The following is a 19,757-nucleotide window of genomic DNA, read 5'->3' on the forward strand; positions in this document are numbered from 1 at the left end:
CAGATAAGCTCTTTTGCAAATGTTCAATGACTGACTCTCTTATACCTTGTTGGCTGTAAGATGACCTTTATCCTCTCAAAGCTGTCACACATTCATTTTGTAAAAATTGAGGAAGCATTTAACAATGTAAATATTGCATTTGTAAAAATTTTAGAAGTATTTTGTGCATAATTTATGAAGTGTTGAAGTACTTGAAAAATATTAATCTCTGATCAGCCTATAAAAATCTTATCTTCAATACATGAATTTCACCCCTTAAATTCCTGTTTGGGAGTTCAGAGGGTCTTTCATTCACCTTAAAGCAGGTGAGGTAATTTCACTAGTTTTGAGTGCTGACCACACAGGAACACTTGAGTGAGGAAGCATCACCCACTGGCAGTAAATTAATAATCTGAATTATCGCAATTAATAATTTGAATTGGTTGGAAAATACATCCAAGATCATCAAGTCCGACCTTGGAGGGATTATCATCATGGCCAGTAAATCACATTGAGAATGTCGTGTCTACTCACTTCTGGAACACTTCCAGGGATGGTGGCTCCCCTGCTTCCCTGGGGAGCCTGTTCCAGTGTTTAACCTCTCTTCCAGTAAAGAATTTTTTCCTAATATCCAGCCTAAACCTTCCCTGGTGATTGATGCCTTCAATAATAACATGTAGGGGTTCTTTTAAAATCCAAAAGGGAAAAAATGAATTATACATTTTTGTTTTGCAGCTCTCCTTGTAATCTTTCCATAGTAATCCATATCCTCATTCTCTCAGTATTCATCGTCCCCCAACTTCTTTTTCAGAATATTCCTCTCCCAGAGAAATCAGTCCCTTAGGGTCTCTCAAAAAACAGAGCGAGGAGATAAATCCCTTTGCTTTACCAGAACTTTAAATGCTTTTTTTTTTTTCATGTGACCGTGCCCTTGAAGTGTACAACTTGTTTCTCCAAAGGTTTTTACCCTAATTGCTCACACCCACATTGCCAATGCCAGTGGCATTTGGTTCTCTGGCTTATGGCATTTTCTTCGGTTGCTTATTTCCCAATTAGTCAAAACTTTGAATCAGCAGAGCTTCATAAATAATCAGTTACAACTTCTGTGCAATACATGACTGGATGCTTAAAAGACAAAAGTTGAAATTATTTTACTAAAAACCCTTTTGTTCTTCCATGAGGAAGCCTTATAATGGCAGGAAAAGAAAGTAAGGAGTTAAACAAGACATGGAGTGAAGGATGAGCTTAAAGGATGGGACTGAAAAGTAAACAAAAGTTAAAGTACAACTACCCTAAATTTGAAGCTCATAATCATCAACATTTCTTTTCTTTCTCATAAAAGACTGGCAATGTTTTATCCCTTCCAACAACCACCCAACACTTCCTGTCTTACCTTTGTTCTCACTTTGACTTTTTTTTACATTAAGAGAGTTTATATAAGGTGTTGTAGAGTGGGGTTTTTTTGGTTTTGATTTGTTGTTTTTTTTTTTAATGAGTAAAACTTCAATGATATCTTCTTTAAACTAACTAAAGGTCAAGCTTACTTTAAACTAACTAAAGGTCAAGCTTACTGGTCAGGCCTTTTCAGACTACCAGCGGGTGACCATAGCTTTGAAGGCTATTGCGTAGTTCTCCACTCCTGCCTCTGTCAGAGCAGTATCTTTGTATTTCATTCATACTGAAAAGAAAATGTATTTGAAAGCTATTGGCTGAATATTTGCTTACAAAATTTCTTTTAACATTTGTGCTCAAATCTACTGCTGAATAAATGCATTATTTGAATGATCAGATGACCAGCTGTATTTGTTTGACCCTTCTTGGGGATGTCTCCTTTCTCTCTTACTGGGATTGCCCTTTTCTCAAATATATTCTCAATATATTATCTTAAATATAATATTCTCTATATATTATTTCTCAAAATATACATAACAAAATATGTCTCCTCTTGCCAAAGGAGAGTTCTTCATGTTCTTCTAAGCCCCCTGCAAACTGTTTACCTTTCAGCTTCCTCTCATTTCCTTGCTACTGGTTAAATTCCAGATATATGTGGAAAACTTGACATTTTCAATGCCTTTTTACCCACTCTGGAAAAGTCAAGTAGAATCAGGCAAACTGGAGCACAGCTGGACACTGGCCATGGACTTTTTCCAGGATATCCTCCAGGTAGGTGAAATGTCCTGATCTCTCCTCTGGAGCCCCTGGGGTCAGCAGCAGGTTCAAGGTGAGCCAGGCCAAGAGCAGCCTTGCTCAGGTCCCTCTCCCAGCCTTGCTCAGGTCCCTCTCTGTTGGGGGAGATGAAACAGGAATGCCTTATAAATATGATTGTCTGGAAAAAGATTTTGAGAATATGGAAACTATAAGCAAGATTGAAATGAAAGCAAGCTTTGAGATCCCTCAGTTACCAAACAACTGGAAAACAATGGTGTGGCTGGCTGAAGGTAATCCCCTTTTGCTGAAACAATACCCTCTGCTTCCAGACAGGACCAAGGGTCAGAGCAGACCCCACTAGCTTGGCAGAAGGGGCCCAAAGAGGAGTTTGTAGGGTTTAAAATGTAGCACAGTATGGTAATGTAGTGATTCTTATAGGTGGTATGGAAATGCTATAGGATTTGTATATTGTACTAGATTGGCTAGTGAGAATCAGAATATTCAACACAGAAGAAGATTTATTGTATTGTAACGGGAACCTCACTCTCAGCTCTTGCCTCTTAGCTCTTACCTTTCTATACTCTCACCCCTTTTACTCTCTTATGCTTTTACATTCTTACCCTCTCATCCTCTCTACCCCTCTCTTCTCTCGGGCCTGCTTTCCAAGCTGTGGCTGGCACCTCCCAGCAGGGCCCTGCACCCAGACCCTTTGCAATAAACCCCAAATCCGAGCAGGGCCCTGCACCCAGGCCCTTTGCAATAAACCCCAAATCCCAGCAGGGCCCTGTACCCAGGCCCTTTGCAATAAACCCCAAGTTCCATGACCTGGCTTCAGAGATCTCTCGTCTCCGTCCATCCCAACTGTGCTACCCCCTGGTGCTCCTACACTCTCCCAGCCTGGCTCAGGTCCCACTCCCAGGTTTGCTCAAGGCCCCACTCCCAGGTTTGCTCAAACCCCTCTCCCAGTCTCCCAGCCATGTGCCAGGGCTCTTTTCCTCTGGGTCTCTGCTGCCCCATTCCCTGGGGAATTCCCCCATTCCCTCCTCTCCTCTGCCTCTGGCCATGTCTCTGCAGGGACCCTGACACCTTTGGGAGAGGAGGACAAAGGGCTCAGCCTTGAGGCACTGCACCTCACACAACCTTCAGGTTCTGGCCTCAAGGCCACATGCAACTTCACGTTCAAGATTTCTGCTGGAAAACTCTTCCAAACGTTGTTCTGTGGGCTGTGACTAAATTTTTCCATCCTATCTTGCCCTTGTCTTGCTCTTTCAACACTTCCTGCTCTGCTGTTCACTCTCCTATACATCCAAGTTAGGCTCTACCTCAGCCCCCTTTCCTCAGCCAACAGAAGACATCTTTTCCCAGTGCTGTGTCCAGTTCTGGGATTCCCAGTGCCAATGAGAAATGGACAGACTGGAGAGAGTCCAGCAAAGGGCCACAAAGGTGCTGGGGTGATTGCAACATCGCTCACATGAGGAAACACAGGGAGGTGGGAGTTCAGCCTAGAGGAGGGAAGGCTCAGCAGGATTTTATCAGTATAAACACCTGTGGGGAGGATCAAATAAATGAGAGCCAGACTCTCCTCAGTGTGTGCCCAGTGCCAGGACCAGAGGCCATGGGCACACACTGAAACACAGGAGGTTTCAGGAATTTTGAGGAGGTTCAGCTCTGAACATCAGGAAACACTTTTATATTGTGAGAGTGACTAAGCACTGGCACAGGCCACCCAGGAGATGTGGAGTCTCTCTTCTTAGGGTCATATAATTTTATAGGTCCTTGGAGATGTTCAAAACCTGTCTGGACATTGGCTGGGGCAAGTGGCTATTGGTGACCCAGCTTGAAAGGGGGACTGGACCAGACAAATTCCAGAGTTCCCTCCAACCTCAATAAATCTGTGATTCTGTGATTTCAAATTCCCAATGAATTCAATGGAATCAAAGTTATGCTACCCATAAACAGTTCTGTGAAAAGGCTTGGGAAGCATGGGAGAAAGAAATTGCACAATCTGAAAACAGGAAAGGTGTCCTGTTTCCTCAAACCTTGAGAAAAATAACAGACTGTCAGGCTGATGGGTTTATTAAAGGCCTGCAACTGGGTTATGTGTGAAGAACTGTACAGAGATTCTCACACTAACTCTTTTAACTGTCTAAAAACAGATGCATCTGCTCTCAGCTTGTGAGTCTCACATTCATATATCACACACTTTAAAAAAAAATTAATCTCTTTGCACTACACCCCTGGGCAGTGGAATTTTGATTCCTCAGGGGTATCAAGGATATCTGTGCTAAAGGCAAAAACATGATTAATCAGTAACCTGGACAGCGTGCAGAATTTATGGCTTTTATGGCAAATGTCAGGTTGATGACCTGAAGTTATCCCTGTTCTTGGACTTTCACACTTGCCCAGTGACCCATACTCACCCAGTTACATTGGTTAGCAAACATATATATGCTCCTGTAGCCTTCAGAGGGTTCATTAGGAAGCACATGGGAAGAGAACAAGAATAAAACACATCCTTCTATAGAAAAAGTTTTATGGACTAACACAAGAGCCTCTCAAGCGCAATTATTTCAGGAGGACAGAGATCCAGAGTCCACATTTTCTCTTTTCTGTGGCAAATACTTGGCTGAATAGAGATGGGCTGGAACAGCAGCACTTCCATTGGTTTTGTGTTCATCCTGGCTTTTGTCTCCATTTTGAAAACAGCAGGTTTCTGGAACAGCAGCACTTCCATTGTTTTAGTGTTGATTGTGGCTTTTCTCTCCATTCTGAAAACAGCAGGTTTCTGGAACAATGACCGAAGACAGAACTTTCCTCCAGGTCCAAGACCATTACCTATAATTGGAAACCTTCTTTTGTTTGACTTGAAGAGACCCTACAGGACTTATCTAGAGGTACTCATTTTCTTTTCTGTTGGTCCTATCAACCAAGCCACATAGTCTAAGATGTCAGAGAGTTTCTCCTATTGCACCTAATGTATTTCATCCATGCATGAGCCTTTAGCAAGGGACCCAGAGATGGTTATTTGAGCAGAAAATGTTGAATGCAGCATGGTTTCTTGACTGTAATATTTTATCCAGGTTTCAGCCTTCAACAACTTTCAAATTAATAGCAAGCATCCACCTTATTTTGGTGGCAATTTTGAGAAAAAGATAACAGAATAAGGAATGATTTTGATATGTGGTGTAACCCTCTCTGCCTTCAGCTGATTGATGTACCTGGAGCTGTGACTGCAGCATCTTGACTTCACTGATTTATCAACATTCTCATCTCCCTTTCCTCTTTTCTTCCCCAAAAGTTGACCATATAACTATATACTCTTAATATTCAAGGCCAACCTTTGCCAAAATATTAAATCTTTCAGTTTTCTTCTAGTGCTTTCTTTACCTAGCTTATTGCAGAGCTTTGCTGACTTTGAGTTAGAAGAGTTCTATGAACCTGCTCCTTTTCTTAGAGTTTTTTTTATGTTTAGACATTAAAATTACACATCTTCCCTGCTGATGATTTTGAAAGGCATATTTGCACCAACAAACCTATAGGGATGTTGTACCCACAAATCAAAAGACTGCTTAGATGCAATATCTGGAATATCACTGCAGCTCTCCCACACAGTCCAGTCATGTTGACAAAAGCAAGTTCCATCTGTTTTCAGGCCAGCAGAACCAACATGTATCTGCTGTAATTCAGTGATTCCTTTCTGGTGCTGGATACTGGCTCTCTGACTTGAGCACAATTCAGATATGTGTCACTGCTCCTGCTGTTTCAGCTGGCTGTACTTGCTCAACACTTGCTGAACATTTTGCATCTTGATGCTAAATAGATGCCTTCTGTTTCTCTCTGCAAACCCATTAGAAAATGAGTGCAGTCAGGAAACCCCTCTCCAGTAGTCAGAAGAATCAGGAACACCGAGTTACATAAAAATAAATCTACCTGTATCAGCTAAAAGACTGCCACATGGTCTCTGAGACAGATTCATGGTGCATGTAATCATGCATAAAAAGCTTGAATGTATCTAATGCTAAATCCTGGCCCAGAAACAAACTGATTTATTTTTAATAAAATAATGGTACCAAACACTTGAACAGGTTGTTCAGCATAGCCTGTGCACAAAAGAAACACAATGGCATGGAGCTAAGTGTGAAAACACGAGTCAAAAATTGAATTTACAAGGGTTTCTGAGGGCGGACAGAACTCTGAGTGCAATCCTTTGCTGACTTGGGGTTTCAGCTGTTGATACTTCTGCTCAGTTCAGCACAATGGAACTCTTCTCCCATTTAGTCATTATCCACCACAATGTCTGGCATGTTCCCATCATTTAAATCTAATGCTAAATCTGCCTTTCCCTGTAGTCAGGAAAATATCCACCATGTGAGTAACACAGAGGCAGGACTGGAAAATAAGCAGCACTGGAACAGATGATGAATTTCTCTGTAGCCTGTAAAAGTTGTAAATCACTGTTCTCTTCTCCTGACAGCTGTCCAAAAAATATGGTCCAGTCTTCAGCGTTCAGATGGGGCACAGGAAAGTTGTGGTGATTTCTGGCTATGAGACAGTGAAAGAAGCTCTTGTAAACCAAGCAGATGCATTTGCAGAGAGACCTAAAATCCCAATCTTTGAAGATCTGACTAAAGGAAATGGTAAGTTGGTCTTATTTTTCCTAATCAGCTTGACCTACTCTTTTTTTCCCCCTATAGAAAAAGCAGGAGCTGGAACAACAGATCAGAGATTTGATTTTGGATCAGAGATCACAAAAGGCATTGGAAATAGGGAGAAATTTCATTGACTTTAGTACACTTATTCAGTGTTGACAGTGGCAACAAAACAACCATAACCTTAAAAATAACTACAGCAACATAAAATGGATAGTGACACACTTCCAGGGTCTAGAACAGAGCATCCTTGCTAGAAAAGCATTTCTAGCTCTCATGATATGGCTCTGAACTTGTGGGGTTTCGGGCTTATCATAGAACAACCTTTTCTGAAACTAATATTCTACTGTTGCTCATCATTTCAGTGGTAAATAGTGTTTTTAAATTCAGAATGTGACAATAGATAGCATGTAGCACATAGAGAACTGTGGATTTATTTTAAAAAGGGAAATACTCTCTAATGAGATGAGTTTAAAAATAAGAATTTCACACCCCAACTTGATTCTAATTTAGCATAAGAATTTCATATTTATGTCTCCAAAGATCCTTGAAAAAATTCAGGAATAATTCTGTGAACATTTTAACAACTGCATCTTTTGATCATATTATTGCATAGAAGCTTGCTTTTTACTTTTTTTATTAATTTGGGGGAAAAAAATAGTTGAGATCATCAGTTAAATGAAAAGAAATTGTGTGAAAAAAAATACAGTGAAAAAAATGGATGGTGGAGGTTTTAAGACATTACCTAATTTTCTAAGACATATTTTCCTACTTAATTTTTTTCCTGCAATCATCAGAGATGTTAATTCAATTCCTCTTCCAAACTATGATGACCAGCAGTTTGAACTTGAATTTCCAATGTCCGCTTTCTTTCAGTGACAAGTGTCTTTGAGGATATATATTCTTCTTAAGATTGATTAAATAAACCTTAAATATTTATTCTTTGCTTGTGTAATGAACTTATTGCTGAGGATTTAAAATACTTAAGGCACAGTTGTGTGGTTTCCCTCATCTGGATGCAGTTTAACTTGTTTTAAAAGTGACTCTACTAAACAGCTCCATTCTATGCTTACAAAATTATTTAAAATCTTGTGCCCCATTGAAATGTTCTCTTGGTCTCAGGGGTTGTTTTTGCCCATGGTGAAAACTGGAAGGTGATGAGAAGGTTTACCCTCACAGCCCTGCGAGACTTTGGGATGGGCAAAAAGGCCATTGAGGATCGGATTGTGGAGGAGTACGGGCACCTGGCAGAGTCCATCGCCTCCCAGGAAGGTGGGTGGCTCTCAGCACCTCTGCTGGCCACAGTGACTCTGAGATATGCACAAGCTTCTCTTTCCCAGCCTGGCTGTCAAAGGAGGAGTCAGGATTCTTTTGTTCTCGTTCTCAAGGTTGTTTATTATTTTTTATTTTTTATCTATAACATTCTTTCTCTGACCCGCTGAGGTCTGTCTGGCAGGTTGGGTTGAGGCACACTGATTGCCTTGGGACAGTGTTAATATTTTTTATAAAAAACTACATGTACATTATTTACCATAACTTCCCAATCCCTATCACCTATGTTAGACAGTGAGTTTCTACCTTAAACCAACCCAGAAGTGCCAACATCACAGCAGAAGATGGAGGCCAAGAAGAAGAAGGAGAAAGGCTGGACACGCCCAGATTCCTCCATCTTGGCTTCTGAAGTCCCATTCTAAAAACCCCAAAAATCTATTTTTCACCCTGTGAGAAACTTTATTATTCTACTTAAACTTTCTTGTCTTGTAATTCTTCATATAAAGGTTGGTAATTGTTTTTCCATGGGTCAAGATCAAAGGCACAGGGGTCCTGGGCTTTTTGCCAAGGTCTCTGAGCCCCCCAGGCAGGGGCTCGAGTCCTCCAGGGCAGCCAGAGGAATTTCCTGCGTTCCGACAGGTGGGCTGTTCATTCTGCAAACCCATGGCATCACAGAATGATTTGGGTTTAAAGGGACCTTAAAGCTCATCCAGCCCCTTCCATGGGCAGGGACACCTTCCCTTACCCAGGCTGCTCCCAGCCCTGTCCAGCCTGGCCTGGAACACCTCCAGGAGTGGGGCAGCCACAGCTTCTCTGGGCAGCCTGTGCCAGGGCATCACTACCTCTAAGGTTTTGTCCAAGTATGCAAAGGCTTTTTGAGCCTTCTCAAGTTCAGATCTTTTTAGGAAATGTACACCAGTTTGATGAATTTGGCTCCTCTGGCATTTTTGTGTCCTGCTATGGCATTCTGACATTGGATAATAATCAGTGTTAGCAATCAATCATAAACAAATAGCTATATTTAATAATAAATTTATATTTACAAATTGCATCTCTTTATTACAATGTAACAAATTCTCTTGTTCCTTGTCTAGGAAATCCCATTGATGCCAGCAAAATAATTAATGCAGCAGTTGCTAATATAATTGTGTCAATACTGCTTGGAAAACGATTTGACTACAAAGACCCCAGATTTGTGAGACTTGTAACTATGACCAATGAAAACATGAGGCTTGCTGGGAAACCTTTGGTTACGGTAATGATTCACATGTTTATGTTGCTGTTCCACTGCATGCCAATAGCAATACTGGTGATTAGTTTCTTCTATTAAACAGGAAAATCTGAGACTTTGAGAGATAATTGGTTTACAAAGCACTTTCTTAGACAAAAAACCCTTGAGAGACAGTTTGGGAATCATGAAGTCAACAATCAAGCCCCCAGTCTCTCAAAAACATATTCAAGATAGAGTTTGAAGAGTCCTAGTGAGTAAAAAATACCTTTGTATGTTTGCATGCAATGCTGCCACACACTGGATTGATTTATGTTTATCTAGGTTTTGAAAAAGAAAAAAAATGTTAGTGGAAGAGCTGGCCAAAACAATAAAAAAAGTTGCTGGCCAACATTTCCATCTGCCTGGTGGCAGCTTGAAGCTGTTTGAGCCTGATATCTACACTATTCCAGAAAAATAGTAATTTTACAAGATTATTACATCTATTTGGTGGTTCTTGATGAGTTATCTACAATTCATCCACTCAGTTTTTCAAGTTCATAAGAACAAAATATCTTAAGTTTTTGACTTTGTATCTGCAAGGATGGCCAAACGTTGTTAATTTGTTTCTGTAGTGTTTTCAGAGCTCTGGCTGATAAACTCTCTCTAACAACTTCCACTCCCACAGATGTACAATACCTTTCCATACCTTGGATTCCTCCTAAGGGCAAACAAGGCTCTCCTTCGAAACAGAGATGAATTTCACGATTTTGTACGAGTTACTTTTGTAGAGTATCTCAAAAACCTGGACAAAAATGACCAAAGAAATTTTATTGATGCCTTCCTGGTTAAACAGCAGGAGGTAACTGAGTATTTTCTTGTTGATTCCATCTCTTATGATTCTATGAAGACATTTGGAATTTTCTTTCAGTCCTTACAATTACAGCTGAATTTCTTTAGGGAAGCTGTCTTTGAGAAAATACATATGACAAAGTGGTAGAGTTGAACAGATACTTCATGCTGTTGAAATTCCAACCTCTTTTAATCAGTGAACATTTATCCTTATTTATTTTCTTCAGACTGTATAAATATATTTACCAAGGCTGCATCTTTTTGTCTGCTCTCTCTGCTGTCCAAGTTCTTCTGGGTCTTTTGAATACATAACACTTTACAGAATGGAATCACTACCTGGGCTTTACTGGGACTTATTTGCGGTCTCTAATATGGTTGGGTCACCTTCCCCAAAGGCAGCTCCCTTTGCAGATGGTCCCAGTAAATACAAAGATAGGTCAACACTCTTCTCCAGGCACAAGCCCAAAGCTCTTCCTTGTCTTTCACACTTCTTTAAAATACAGGATTTATATCTTGGCAAGTACTTATCTACATAAACTGCATTTTTACTTGGGAAAGTTTTGAGTTTTCAACCTTTTATCTCAACATCTTTTTTCAGGAGAAATCCACTACCAATGGTTATTTCCATAATGACAACTTGCTAAGCTTGGTGAGCAATTTGTTTACTGCTGGTGTTGAGACCATTTCCACCACACTAAACTGGGGCTTTCTGCTGATGCTAAAGTACCCTGAAATCCAGAGTAAGTGGTTTAATGATAGATACTGTTACACCCAGGGAATAAGTGACCAAACAGGAACCTGGAGGATCAACACATCAGCACAACATAATAGGCCAAGTTACAAAAAGCTGAGATTTCTAGCCAATTATTGTCTCTGTGCCCTCTGGTTCAGACCCAGTGGGGCAGAGTTCATACAGGCCAGGCCCTCTGCTTAGGGAAATCTCATTAATTAGTAAGTAAAGAGCTGTCCTGTGTTGGTCAATGATTCTATTCCAAGTTTCCCTCAGGACCTGTCAATAAACCAAAGGTCTGTGCAGATGTTAAATGAACTGTACTAAGGCTTTAGGGGCCTGAGAAGATTCATGGAATTGCCTTTGTCTGGCAGCTCCATTCCAGCTGATGGCACAGGGTTGTTTGAAGTCAAATGGGGTTTTTGAGACAACCCTTAGGCAGACGATAGATCTTTAGACAGAAGAGATGACAGAAGAAAATAGATTTTTAGACAGAAGAGAAAAAAAAGTCTTTAGGTTTCTTGTTGATAAAGAATCAATCAAACACTGTCGTCCTGTTCACCTCCCATTATTTCTGAAAGGAAAAAAAGATTTTTGGAGAATTTATGATTTTTACTCCAGATCTATTATACTTTACATCAGTAAAGCACACTGTGTCTCAGGGGTGAATGAGTCCTTGCATCTTAAGAGTTGATTCTTTCTTCAGAAAAGGTCCAAGATGAGATAGAGCAAGTGATAGGATCCAACCCCCCGCGGATCGAGCACCGAGCTCAGATGCCATACACAGATGCTGTCATCCATGAAATTCAGAGGTTTGCCAATATCCTGCCACTGGATTTGCCTCATGAGACTGCTGCAGATGTCACCCTCCAAGGCTACTTCATCCCCAAGGTGAGATGCCTACAGGATTGCTTCTTTTAACATCTCTTCTTTCTAAATTTGTCCACGAATTCATTCCACTGTCCTATTTTGCAGGGAACCTACATCATCCCTTTACTGACCTCAGTCCTGAAAGACGAGTCACAGTGGGAGAAACCAGACATGTTCTACCCTGAGCACTTCCTTGACGCCAATGGGAAATTTGTGAAGAAAGATGCTTTCATACCTTTCTCAGCAGGTGCTTTCTCTTTTACATTTACACAGAACACATAGCAAAGATGCTTCTGTGCATTCCTGTTTCCTTTTTCCATGTTCCTTTTAAAAAGTTACAAAAAAATGTCAGCTGGGTCAAGTTTTCATAAAGTGTGACAACAAAAAATCCCAAAATTCTGTGTAAAATCAAAGGACAGAAGGGGCTTGCCCTTTGAGGCTTCCCCAGTGTGACATTCACCTGAATTTACACACCTACACCATTTCCCAAATCATGGGAGATTCCAATCCTGCTCCTTCTCTGGCATTTCTCCTGCTTTGCTGGCTCTGTAATTGCTCTTTTCAAGTTCCCATACATCAGTCTCTGGCTAATTTATCTGTCATATCCACAACACCCTCCATTTTTTTTAATCAACCCTATTTGTATATTTTCAACTCTGTATGATCTTTGAATAAGATTTTTTCTTGTCACACTCACCATCCAGTACATTGTATTTTTTCTTTCTTTTTCTTCTTTCTTTTTAGAAGAACTTATGACACTTCCAGTTCCCAGGTCTTCTTTTCCAGACTTAAGCCTAGACATCCCAGCTGAAGCACATCCAGGGAATGTCAGGTCTGGGCATTCCCTGGAGAGTTTATTTCATATCACAGCCATTTTCAGTCACACAAGCATGTTAAAACCAAATTTTAGTTCAGCTTTTTGTTAGTTCTGGCCTTGAATCATCATGCTATGAATAAGGCAGCTTACTAGCTACTGGATTTGACAGGACTTATATTTACAGGACTTTTGAATATTCATAGAATATCTCCTCCACCTAGCTCCTCACCCCACTCTGGCCAGCATTTGTGAATCTTCAAGGAATTTGCTGACAAATTTTCGTACAAAAAATTGCCTATGAGTTGACTAATAGACCTAAAGTCTAGGCTAAACCAGTTGGGTTTGGAATGCAAAAATTCAGCCAAGTAGAAGAAAAATTGTGAAAATGAAGTAAAAATTCAGATTTTATTGAAAACTGGAGTTAAGGAATTCAGACTACATTTCCATACATTTCTCTCCAAATGCAAGCATTTAGACAAGGGAAAATAAAAACCCATCATCAGCTGGCTTTGGTATGGTACTTCTGAAGATCAAAATTCCTCTTTGTTAACTTGTACCCAAAAGTTTTTCAATACTGAAGAAGCAGCTCACCGATTCTCTTGTGGTCCTTTTGCCTTTTGTTCCAGGGAGGAGGATCTGTGCTGGAGAGACTCTTGCCAAAATGGAGCTCTTCCTCTTCTTCACCAGTCTCCTGCAGAGGTTCAACTTCCTCCTTCCACCTGGAGTTTCCAAGTCAGACCTGGACCTCAGTCCTGCCATTTCATTTAATGTCATCCCCAAACCCTATAAAATGTGTGCTGTAGCACGCTCCTAGAGCTCTAATCCACTGTGCTCCTAAAATGTTTAAATCACTTTTCCATGGCATCTGTCTTCTTAATTCTTTTACCAAAATAATAATCCATATTTCAATTAAGGTTTCCAGTACTTCTAAACGAAAGTGGTGTTCTTTTATTTTTTGAGAGAGGGCAGAAATGGACCAGAAGTGTGAAGTAAATGATGGCTCATGGATTAATCTCTTAGATCACCTAATCTTGGTTAAATAATACAGGTCTTCAGCTTTCCTATTCTTGCTGCTATATTCACTGTTTGTTGAAAGCATATCTCAAAAAATGATCCCAAGTCCAGGTTTTCCCCAAAGACATATGGGCTATGAAGCTGTGCTTAGGTTGTACAAGGAGATAAATGCAGGATGTTCAGAGTTTGAGGCTGTCAGAACAGAAGGGCTGTTTGACCTTGGCAGGCAGCTGGGTTTGAAGCTGGACTGGATATCCTGATGTCCCCCAGTGCCTCAGTGCAGCTTCTTCCCTTAGCTCTTCTCCCTACCCCAGTTCCATGTGCAAAGAAATCACAGTTCTGTACTTGTAGATCACTTCTGAGGAAAAACCTTAAGCCAAGCTGACCTGAATCCAGGTCTTTAAGATTTTCTCTGAGTATTCCTTAAATGGATAAACTCAGTACATAAAACATACACACACAGAGGAAAATGTCTTACCTATTAAAGCCAAGGTTTGTGAAATTGAAGTCTCAGGAGCTCCCAGGTCAAATCACACAACTGTGGCCACAGCTCCACACATACAGATCAACAGTGAACCTTCTGGAAGAGGCCTCAAATCTCATCAAAACCAACCATCTGATCATTCTGCAGCTCTGTCCAAGAGCATCCACCGTCAGGTAGAGCCAAGACCATCTCCTAAATGTCTGGATTTATGTTCCCTGGTTCATGTTACCCTGTTTATGTGTGCATGACAACCCCAAAGTAACAACACCCACAGCCAGCCTATCTTAAATCACCCAGTGTTGGGGAAAAAAATTAAATTAATTATGGCTTGCCTCTGTATCTATCCAGCACTGTAATGCAGCAGCTCATTCTTCAGTTATTATTTCAACTTCCTTGTGTGGAAGCTGAATTTGACTCCTACTCACTGCGCTTCTCCACACTTTCTTTTAAAAATAAAAAGCTTTCAAAAAGGCAAAGGTCTCTATGTGGTTCAGGAAGTTCAAAACCCACACAGTAAATCACCCCTAATGAAAGCAAAGGAATATATCTTTACTTAACCATTTCCTAGCATGCAAGAAAATCTTTAATCCATGCTCTGGATTAAATAATTTTGGGGTAATGGTTATATCAGTAAATGCTCTCCTTGCCAAGTGATCACAAATTTGAGAAATACTTCTAAATAATTATATTCCTTTTCCTATGGTTCAGTATAAAGCAAATACTTAGTCTGGTTTTCCTGATCCTACATGGTTTAGGTAATCCTGTGAGGAGTAGAAAGCTGGACTCAGAGATCCTTACAGGTTCATTCCAACTTGAGATATTCCATGATTCTAACTCCAGAGAGGCTTTCAAGCCCTCACAGAAGAGAGATAATTAGCTTTTGTCTCATTAAGAGTAGCAGCAGCTTGTAAACAGCAGAACAAGAGTTCATGAAGCAAGTCAGTGTAAAGAGTACTGCTATCTTTCACCAGGTAATTTACCAGAGAAGGTATTTCATGTTGTTTGATGTTGGTTTTTGTATTGAGTAATGAAAATGTAAAAAAAAATTTAATTTGATTAAAATTATTCCATTTTCTTCAATTGAGGATTTTTGCTAAAAAATAGTAAGAAAGTTGAACGGGGGACTTATAAGTGAGTATTAGATAAGCTTATTTTTACTACCTGTTTCAGGTTTAAACTCTCAAATAAAAACTACTTTGGTAGAAGACACAGCCTTCAGTGATTTACAGCTAAAGAAGTGCAAATAGAATGAAATAGTTTCCTTATTCTGTAAAAAACACCCAAATAACCCAGGATCCATTTCCTTCCCTTTTCCTATGACAGGATACATCATCATTAGAAGTCATCACAGGTCAAAAAAATCCCAAAAAATCTCCAGAGATGACTTAAATCACTTAAGTCCCAAAATGTATCTACAAATTTATATACCAATGTTAATAGAAAATGTTTTAACAGAAATGCAGCAGTCACAAGAGGAAGGCCATTAGGAAGAAAGCAGATTCCATCCAAACTCAGCATGGAGACTCCACATATTTTGATTTCTCAAAGCAAATCCACCTTCTCATAGGCCTTTTCAGTAAGGGTTAACAAGTTCTTCAAGTCAGCTGACTGCTGAATAGCATTCATATCCCTTAAAAGGTCCTTCTGATTCTTTACCTTCAGAATTTCCTCCTAAAGAAGGAAAGAATCATAGATAACAAATAAAAAAAACAGCTTTTCTCTAGCCCAACAGGAATTTCACCTTCATGCAGCCCAGCTACAGCTTAAACAAAAAATGATTCAAAGTCGCAGAATGAGTCTTCCCTCCAGCCATTATAGATATATTTCACAAATGGCAAGTTCCCTAGGGCCATAGAGTTTCTAGGAAAAGACAGGTGATGTTTTAAATCATAAGATCACAGAATTGTTTGGGTTGGAAGGGACCTTAAAGATCAGCTTGTTCCAAGCCCCTGCCATGGGCAGGGCCACCTCCCACACGGTTCCACTATCCCAGGCTGCTCAGAGCCCCATCTACCCTGGCCTTGAACACTTCCAGGGATCAGGAGGGTTTTTAGAGTTTTGTCCTGGTTTTAAATCAGAAGTATTTAGTTGTCAATGAAAAGAACAAAAATATAACACAGAAAATGAAAATCTATTCAAATTTTCTGAATTTTCAGAATTGCTCCCTCGGGCAGAGGTTAAGGGACAAAAGCACATTCTGTTGCCTTCCTCCTCATAACCAAAGTGCCTCTGAAAAGACAAATATTTATTCCACACTCACCTGCAAAGTGGGTGCCTGAAAACTGCGCTTGGGGAGTTCTGGAAGCTGGAGTGCTCCACTGCCATTTTCCTGGAATACCTAGAAAAAGAAGAAGAGAATGAACAAACAATCCAAATCTCCAAATATCAGGCACACAAGTATGAAAATAAACTGTCATTATCCAACTTCTGAAACCAAACTTAATTCTGCAACTGAAGTTGGAAAGATTAAGAAGATCCATTCCCAAAAGCACACGAGGCCTTCCTTAAATGGCACTGCCTGAGAAACAGCTTGTTTGAAAAAGCTCTCAAGTCAGCCCATTCCTCCAAGTTATAGGAGTGCACAAGTAATTATTTTATATATTTATTTATATTTATTTATTATTCTATACCTTCCTGGCCTCTTTTTCATCTTTCTCTAACTGGTTTTTGAGCACCTGGATTTTGTACTTCAGCTGCTGTATATTTTCCTCAATGCGCTCTGCTGATCTCTCTGCTTCATTTATTTCTTCCTAAAACAAAACCAAGACAAAACCAGAAGAAAATTTGCTTTAGAAATGGTGAAATCTTTCCCACAGAACACACTGAGTCACTGAAAAAACATCCAACAAGAGGCAGAGCTGTGCAGCAAAGGTGGCTGACAATGATGAACACTTAGACACTCCTTCACAACAGCACAGGCCTGATCAGCAGTGTGGTGAGGTAATTTCTTCCCTTCCTTGTTTTTCATACCTGCAGTTGTACCAAAGACTCCTCATTTGTCTCAAGCATTTGTTTCTCTGCCATTTGAAGGCCCAGGATATTCTTCAGGTTGCCCAGCTTCCCTGGAGGCACATTTAAAGTCTTGAAACTTTTCAGCACCCTTTAATTACAGAAAGAGGAAAGTATGACTTGTTTGGAGTTCTTTGCAAAGCAAAAAGAAAAATATGGGGAAAAACTAATCTCACTATAGTTTTAAACTTAAGTGCTGCCACTGACAGCAGAGGGAAAGAAAAACTGCCTTGAATTGTTTTTTAAAATCATGTGGAGTAGGTGTCCAAGGAAAGAACCAGGAACAAGCAATCCTAAAATTCTCATGTTTGCTATTGCATTGACCTTGTTTGGTTTATATTCCACTGGCCTCTACACTCCCTGACTATAAACTGACATTAATTAATATTTTCCTAATATTTTCCCAGTTCTGACCCTTCTGCTTTTCGAATTAAGTTCTAAGAGAAGGATTTTTAACTGCTTCCAAATGATGATCATTTTAGTAAAACCTGGAAATGCTTTTATGAAACATGATATATATCTTTCTCCATATATCTAAATATTTAAATATATATATGTCAGAGGAGAGTTTTCGTTCACCCTCAAAGTATGGTCTCTCCCTCTTTCCTTTCAATTTATAATTTCTTACCTGTTTTTCAGTACATTGAGGTGCTTCTGAACATCATCTTTTCCCTCCCTCTGTTGGGACAAAACAGATCTGGAAAGAAAACACAGGCAGAATTTCCATCACAAAGTGTGCAAGCACGAAGAACACATCAAAAACCACACTGACTTTCAGTTCAAGTAATACTATGATTTTTACTTTGTTCCTTGGGGAAATAAAGAAGAACCACCAGGGTATTTGGCACTTACAGTACTACTGAATCCACTATATTTTCCAGGAAGAGCCTGCTGTTCTCTGAGAGAGGTTGCCAAGATCTTATTGCAGTACTGGACAGCTTCATTTTTTTTGAAGAACCATTTTCTCCTGTTATCACAAAAGAAAAAAAGGGAAATAAGACTTGTCAAACCTGGACAGAGAGCTTCATGACTCAATTCAGTCACACTGGAGTCAAAGGTGTAAAACAGCTCAGATTTAACAGCAAAGAACAGAACCCTACCTGCAGGGGAAGAGTCCTTCAGTTCCTTTACTCCCCCTTTGCCTTTCTGAGGGACCTGCTGAAGGGAAAAATTTACAGTAAATGTGGCAATTTTGAGACATCCTCTGCTGTGCAATCATTCATCTATTCCTGTGAACTCACTATGCCAGTGTCTGACACAAGTCTTTGAGCACAAAAAGCCCCAAAAAGCTTTATTGAAGACTGCTCAAAAGAGCTCTTCACACTGGGCATTTCCTCAAGAGGACTATTCTTAGCTAATGAAATATTCTCTATAAATTCTAATTTAAAAAATGGGAGAAAATACCTCGTTCCCCTTCCAAAAAAATTAATACCTGTCTTTTTTGACCTTGTTTTTTTCCTTGTTCATCTGATCCCTTCTTTTTGCTAGAAGGCCCTTGTTGATTTTGTGATTTAGAAGGATTTTTTGCTGATCTCCCACCAGCTGTCTTCCCCATTTTATTGGAAGGTGTGTGGCAGGGTTTCATTGTCTGTAAACCAATGGGAACAGGAGGAAACAAAGACAAAATTAAAGTCCAGCAATTATAACCCATACAGTGCAAACCATACTTAAAAAAAAAAAAAAAAAAAAAAAGGAAATTGGGCTCAACCCAATAAGCCCCAAATGAGCCTAAATGAGAAAAAAATGTTTGCATATTTACTAACCTAGAGCCAAAATCCTGTAAATTTATCAAAATGTAGAAATGTAGAACCACTAAAAAAGCATCCCCATTTGGAAGATGTCTCTGCCCATGGCAGGCAGTTGGAAATAGATGATCTTTAAGGTCTCTTCCAACCCAAACTATTCTGTGATTCATTTTTTTAATTTTCAACGCAGTCATCCAATTAGCAGAACTTTTTACCTTAGCACATAAGTACTAGTGGTCTCTGATGCAGTTTAAATTTACAGTTTTTCTTACTATAGAGAAAGAGGAAAAAGCTGTCACAAGGAAGGCAGTAGCCACAAAGGCCACCAATCTTCTCGTCTCTCAAGCACCACGAGTCAGATTTATTCAGCTTTTCACTCACCCCCTCTGGCTACTCTCTCCTCACTCAGGTCCTGTCACTTCTCGCCAGGCAAGTATCGAAATTGGCAGCAGACAAATAAGCTCCGGCAGGGTTACTGAGGCCTAAAACAGGTAAATAAACCACATGCCAGGTAAACAAACTCCACACCAGCTAAATAAGCCCTAAAACAAGCAAATAAGCCCTGCACGTCCCTTCCTCCATAACTGCCCATGTTGCGGGACAGCTTTCACAGCAGACGGCAAGTAAGGTATGGACTACAGCTCCCAGCATGCATCGCTCCCCACCGCAGCCTAGGAGCGTCTCCTCCATCGCGATTCATGCTGGGAGTTGTAGTTCTCACCCATACACCCTCACATCCCCAGTGCTCGCTCCCCGGTGCTGCCGGATAGCATCATGGACAACATCTCCACAAACCCCTTCCGCTCCTCCCGGCTCATGTCGCCCCGCGCCTCACCTTCTCGGTGCAGCGTCACCTTCCCAGCGCAGCCTCCCCCGCCTCAGCGCTGCCGCCGGCCCCACCTCAGCCCGCGGGACGTTACCAAACAAACCCGCGCTTCCCGCGGCGCACGCGCAACGCCGCTCCCGCCCACCGCGCATGCG

At 40.5% G+C, this 19,757-nt stretch overlaps 2 protein-coding genes across 3 annotated transcripts; one reads left to right on the forward strand and one right to left on the reverse strand.

Moving 5' to 3' along the window:
- The first annotated feature begins 4,763 nt into the window (after positions 1-4,763).
- On the forward strand, positions 4,764-14,492 carry LOC131080999 (cytochrome P450 2K4-like). The gene is made up of 10 exons (XM_058019819.1): positions 4,764-4,836; positions 4,909-5,021; positions 6,602-6,764; positions 7,899-8,048; positions 9,143-9,303; positions 9,944-10,117; positions 10,706-10,847; positions 11,544-11,728; positions 11,813-11,954; positions 13,151-14,492. Exons 1-10 carry the CDS (start codon positions 4,764-4,766, stop codon positions 13,336-13,338), a joined length of 1,491 nt encoding a protein of 496 aa, XP_057875802.1. The 3' UTR covers positions 13,339-14,492.
- A 937-nt stretch (positions 14,493-15,429) lies between these two features.
- CENPQ (centromere protein Q) lies at positions 15,430-19,652 on the reverse strand. Of its 2 annotated transcripts, XM_058019820.1 has the most exons (10): positions 19,612-19,652; positions 19,158-19,258; positions 18,464-18,619; positions 18,132-18,189; positions 17,884-17,998; positions 17,660-17,728; positions 16,993-17,122; positions 16,653-16,772; positions 16,283-16,360; positions 15,430-15,693 (listed from the first exon to the last, which is right to left on the reverse strand). In XM_058019820.1, the coding sequence occupies exons 3-10, from the start codon at positions 18,614-18,616 to the stop codon at positions 15,565-15,567; spliced, it is 852 nt and encodes a 283-aa protein (XP_057875803.1). In that variant the 5' UTR covers positions 18,617-18,619; positions 19,158-19,258; positions 19,612-19,652; the 3' UTR covers positions 15,430-15,564. The 2 variants fall into 2 exon arrangements, with proteins under 2 accessions (XP_057875803.1, XP_057875804.1); XM_058019821.1 differs by lacking the exon at positions 19,612-19,652 and having other exon boundaries at positions 18,132-18,186; positions 19,158-19,330.
- Between the last annotated feature and the right edge of the window lie 105 nt (positions 19,653-19,757).

Source organism: Melospiza georgiana, chromosome 3, assembly GCF_028018845.1.
Source record: "Melospiza georgiana isolate bMelGeo1 chromosome 3, bMelGeo1.pri, whole genome shotgun sequence".
NCBI lineage: Eukaryota > Metazoa > Chordata > Aves > Passeriformes > Passerellidae > Melospiza > Melospiza georgiana.

Coding starts and splice junctions, on each gene's coding strand:
- CENPQ (XM_058019820.1), bottom strand. CDS start 18,616: ATGAAACCCTGCCACACACCTTCCAATAAAATGGGGAAGACAGCTGGT. Junction 18,190..18,463: donor AACAAGGTCAAAAAAGACAG/GTATTAATTTTT, acceptor TTTTCCCTTCAG/CAGGTCCCTCAGAAAGGCAA. Junction 16,361..16,652: donor ATGAAAAAGAGGCCAGGAAG/GTATAGAATAAT, acceptor TTCTTTTTCTAG/GTATTCCAGGAAAATGGCAG.
- LOC131080999 (XM_058019819.1), top strand. CDS start 4,764: ATGGGCTGGAACAGCAGCACTTCCATTGGTTTTGTGTTCATCCTGGCT. Junction 10,118..10,705: donor TCCTGGTTAAACAGCAGGAG/GTAACTGAGTAT, acceptor ATCTTTTTTCAG/GAGAAATCCACTACCAATGG. Junction 11,955..13,150: donor TTTCATACCTTTCTCAGCAG/GTGCTTTCTCTT, acceptor CTTTTGTTCCAG/GGAGGAGGATCTGTGCTGGA.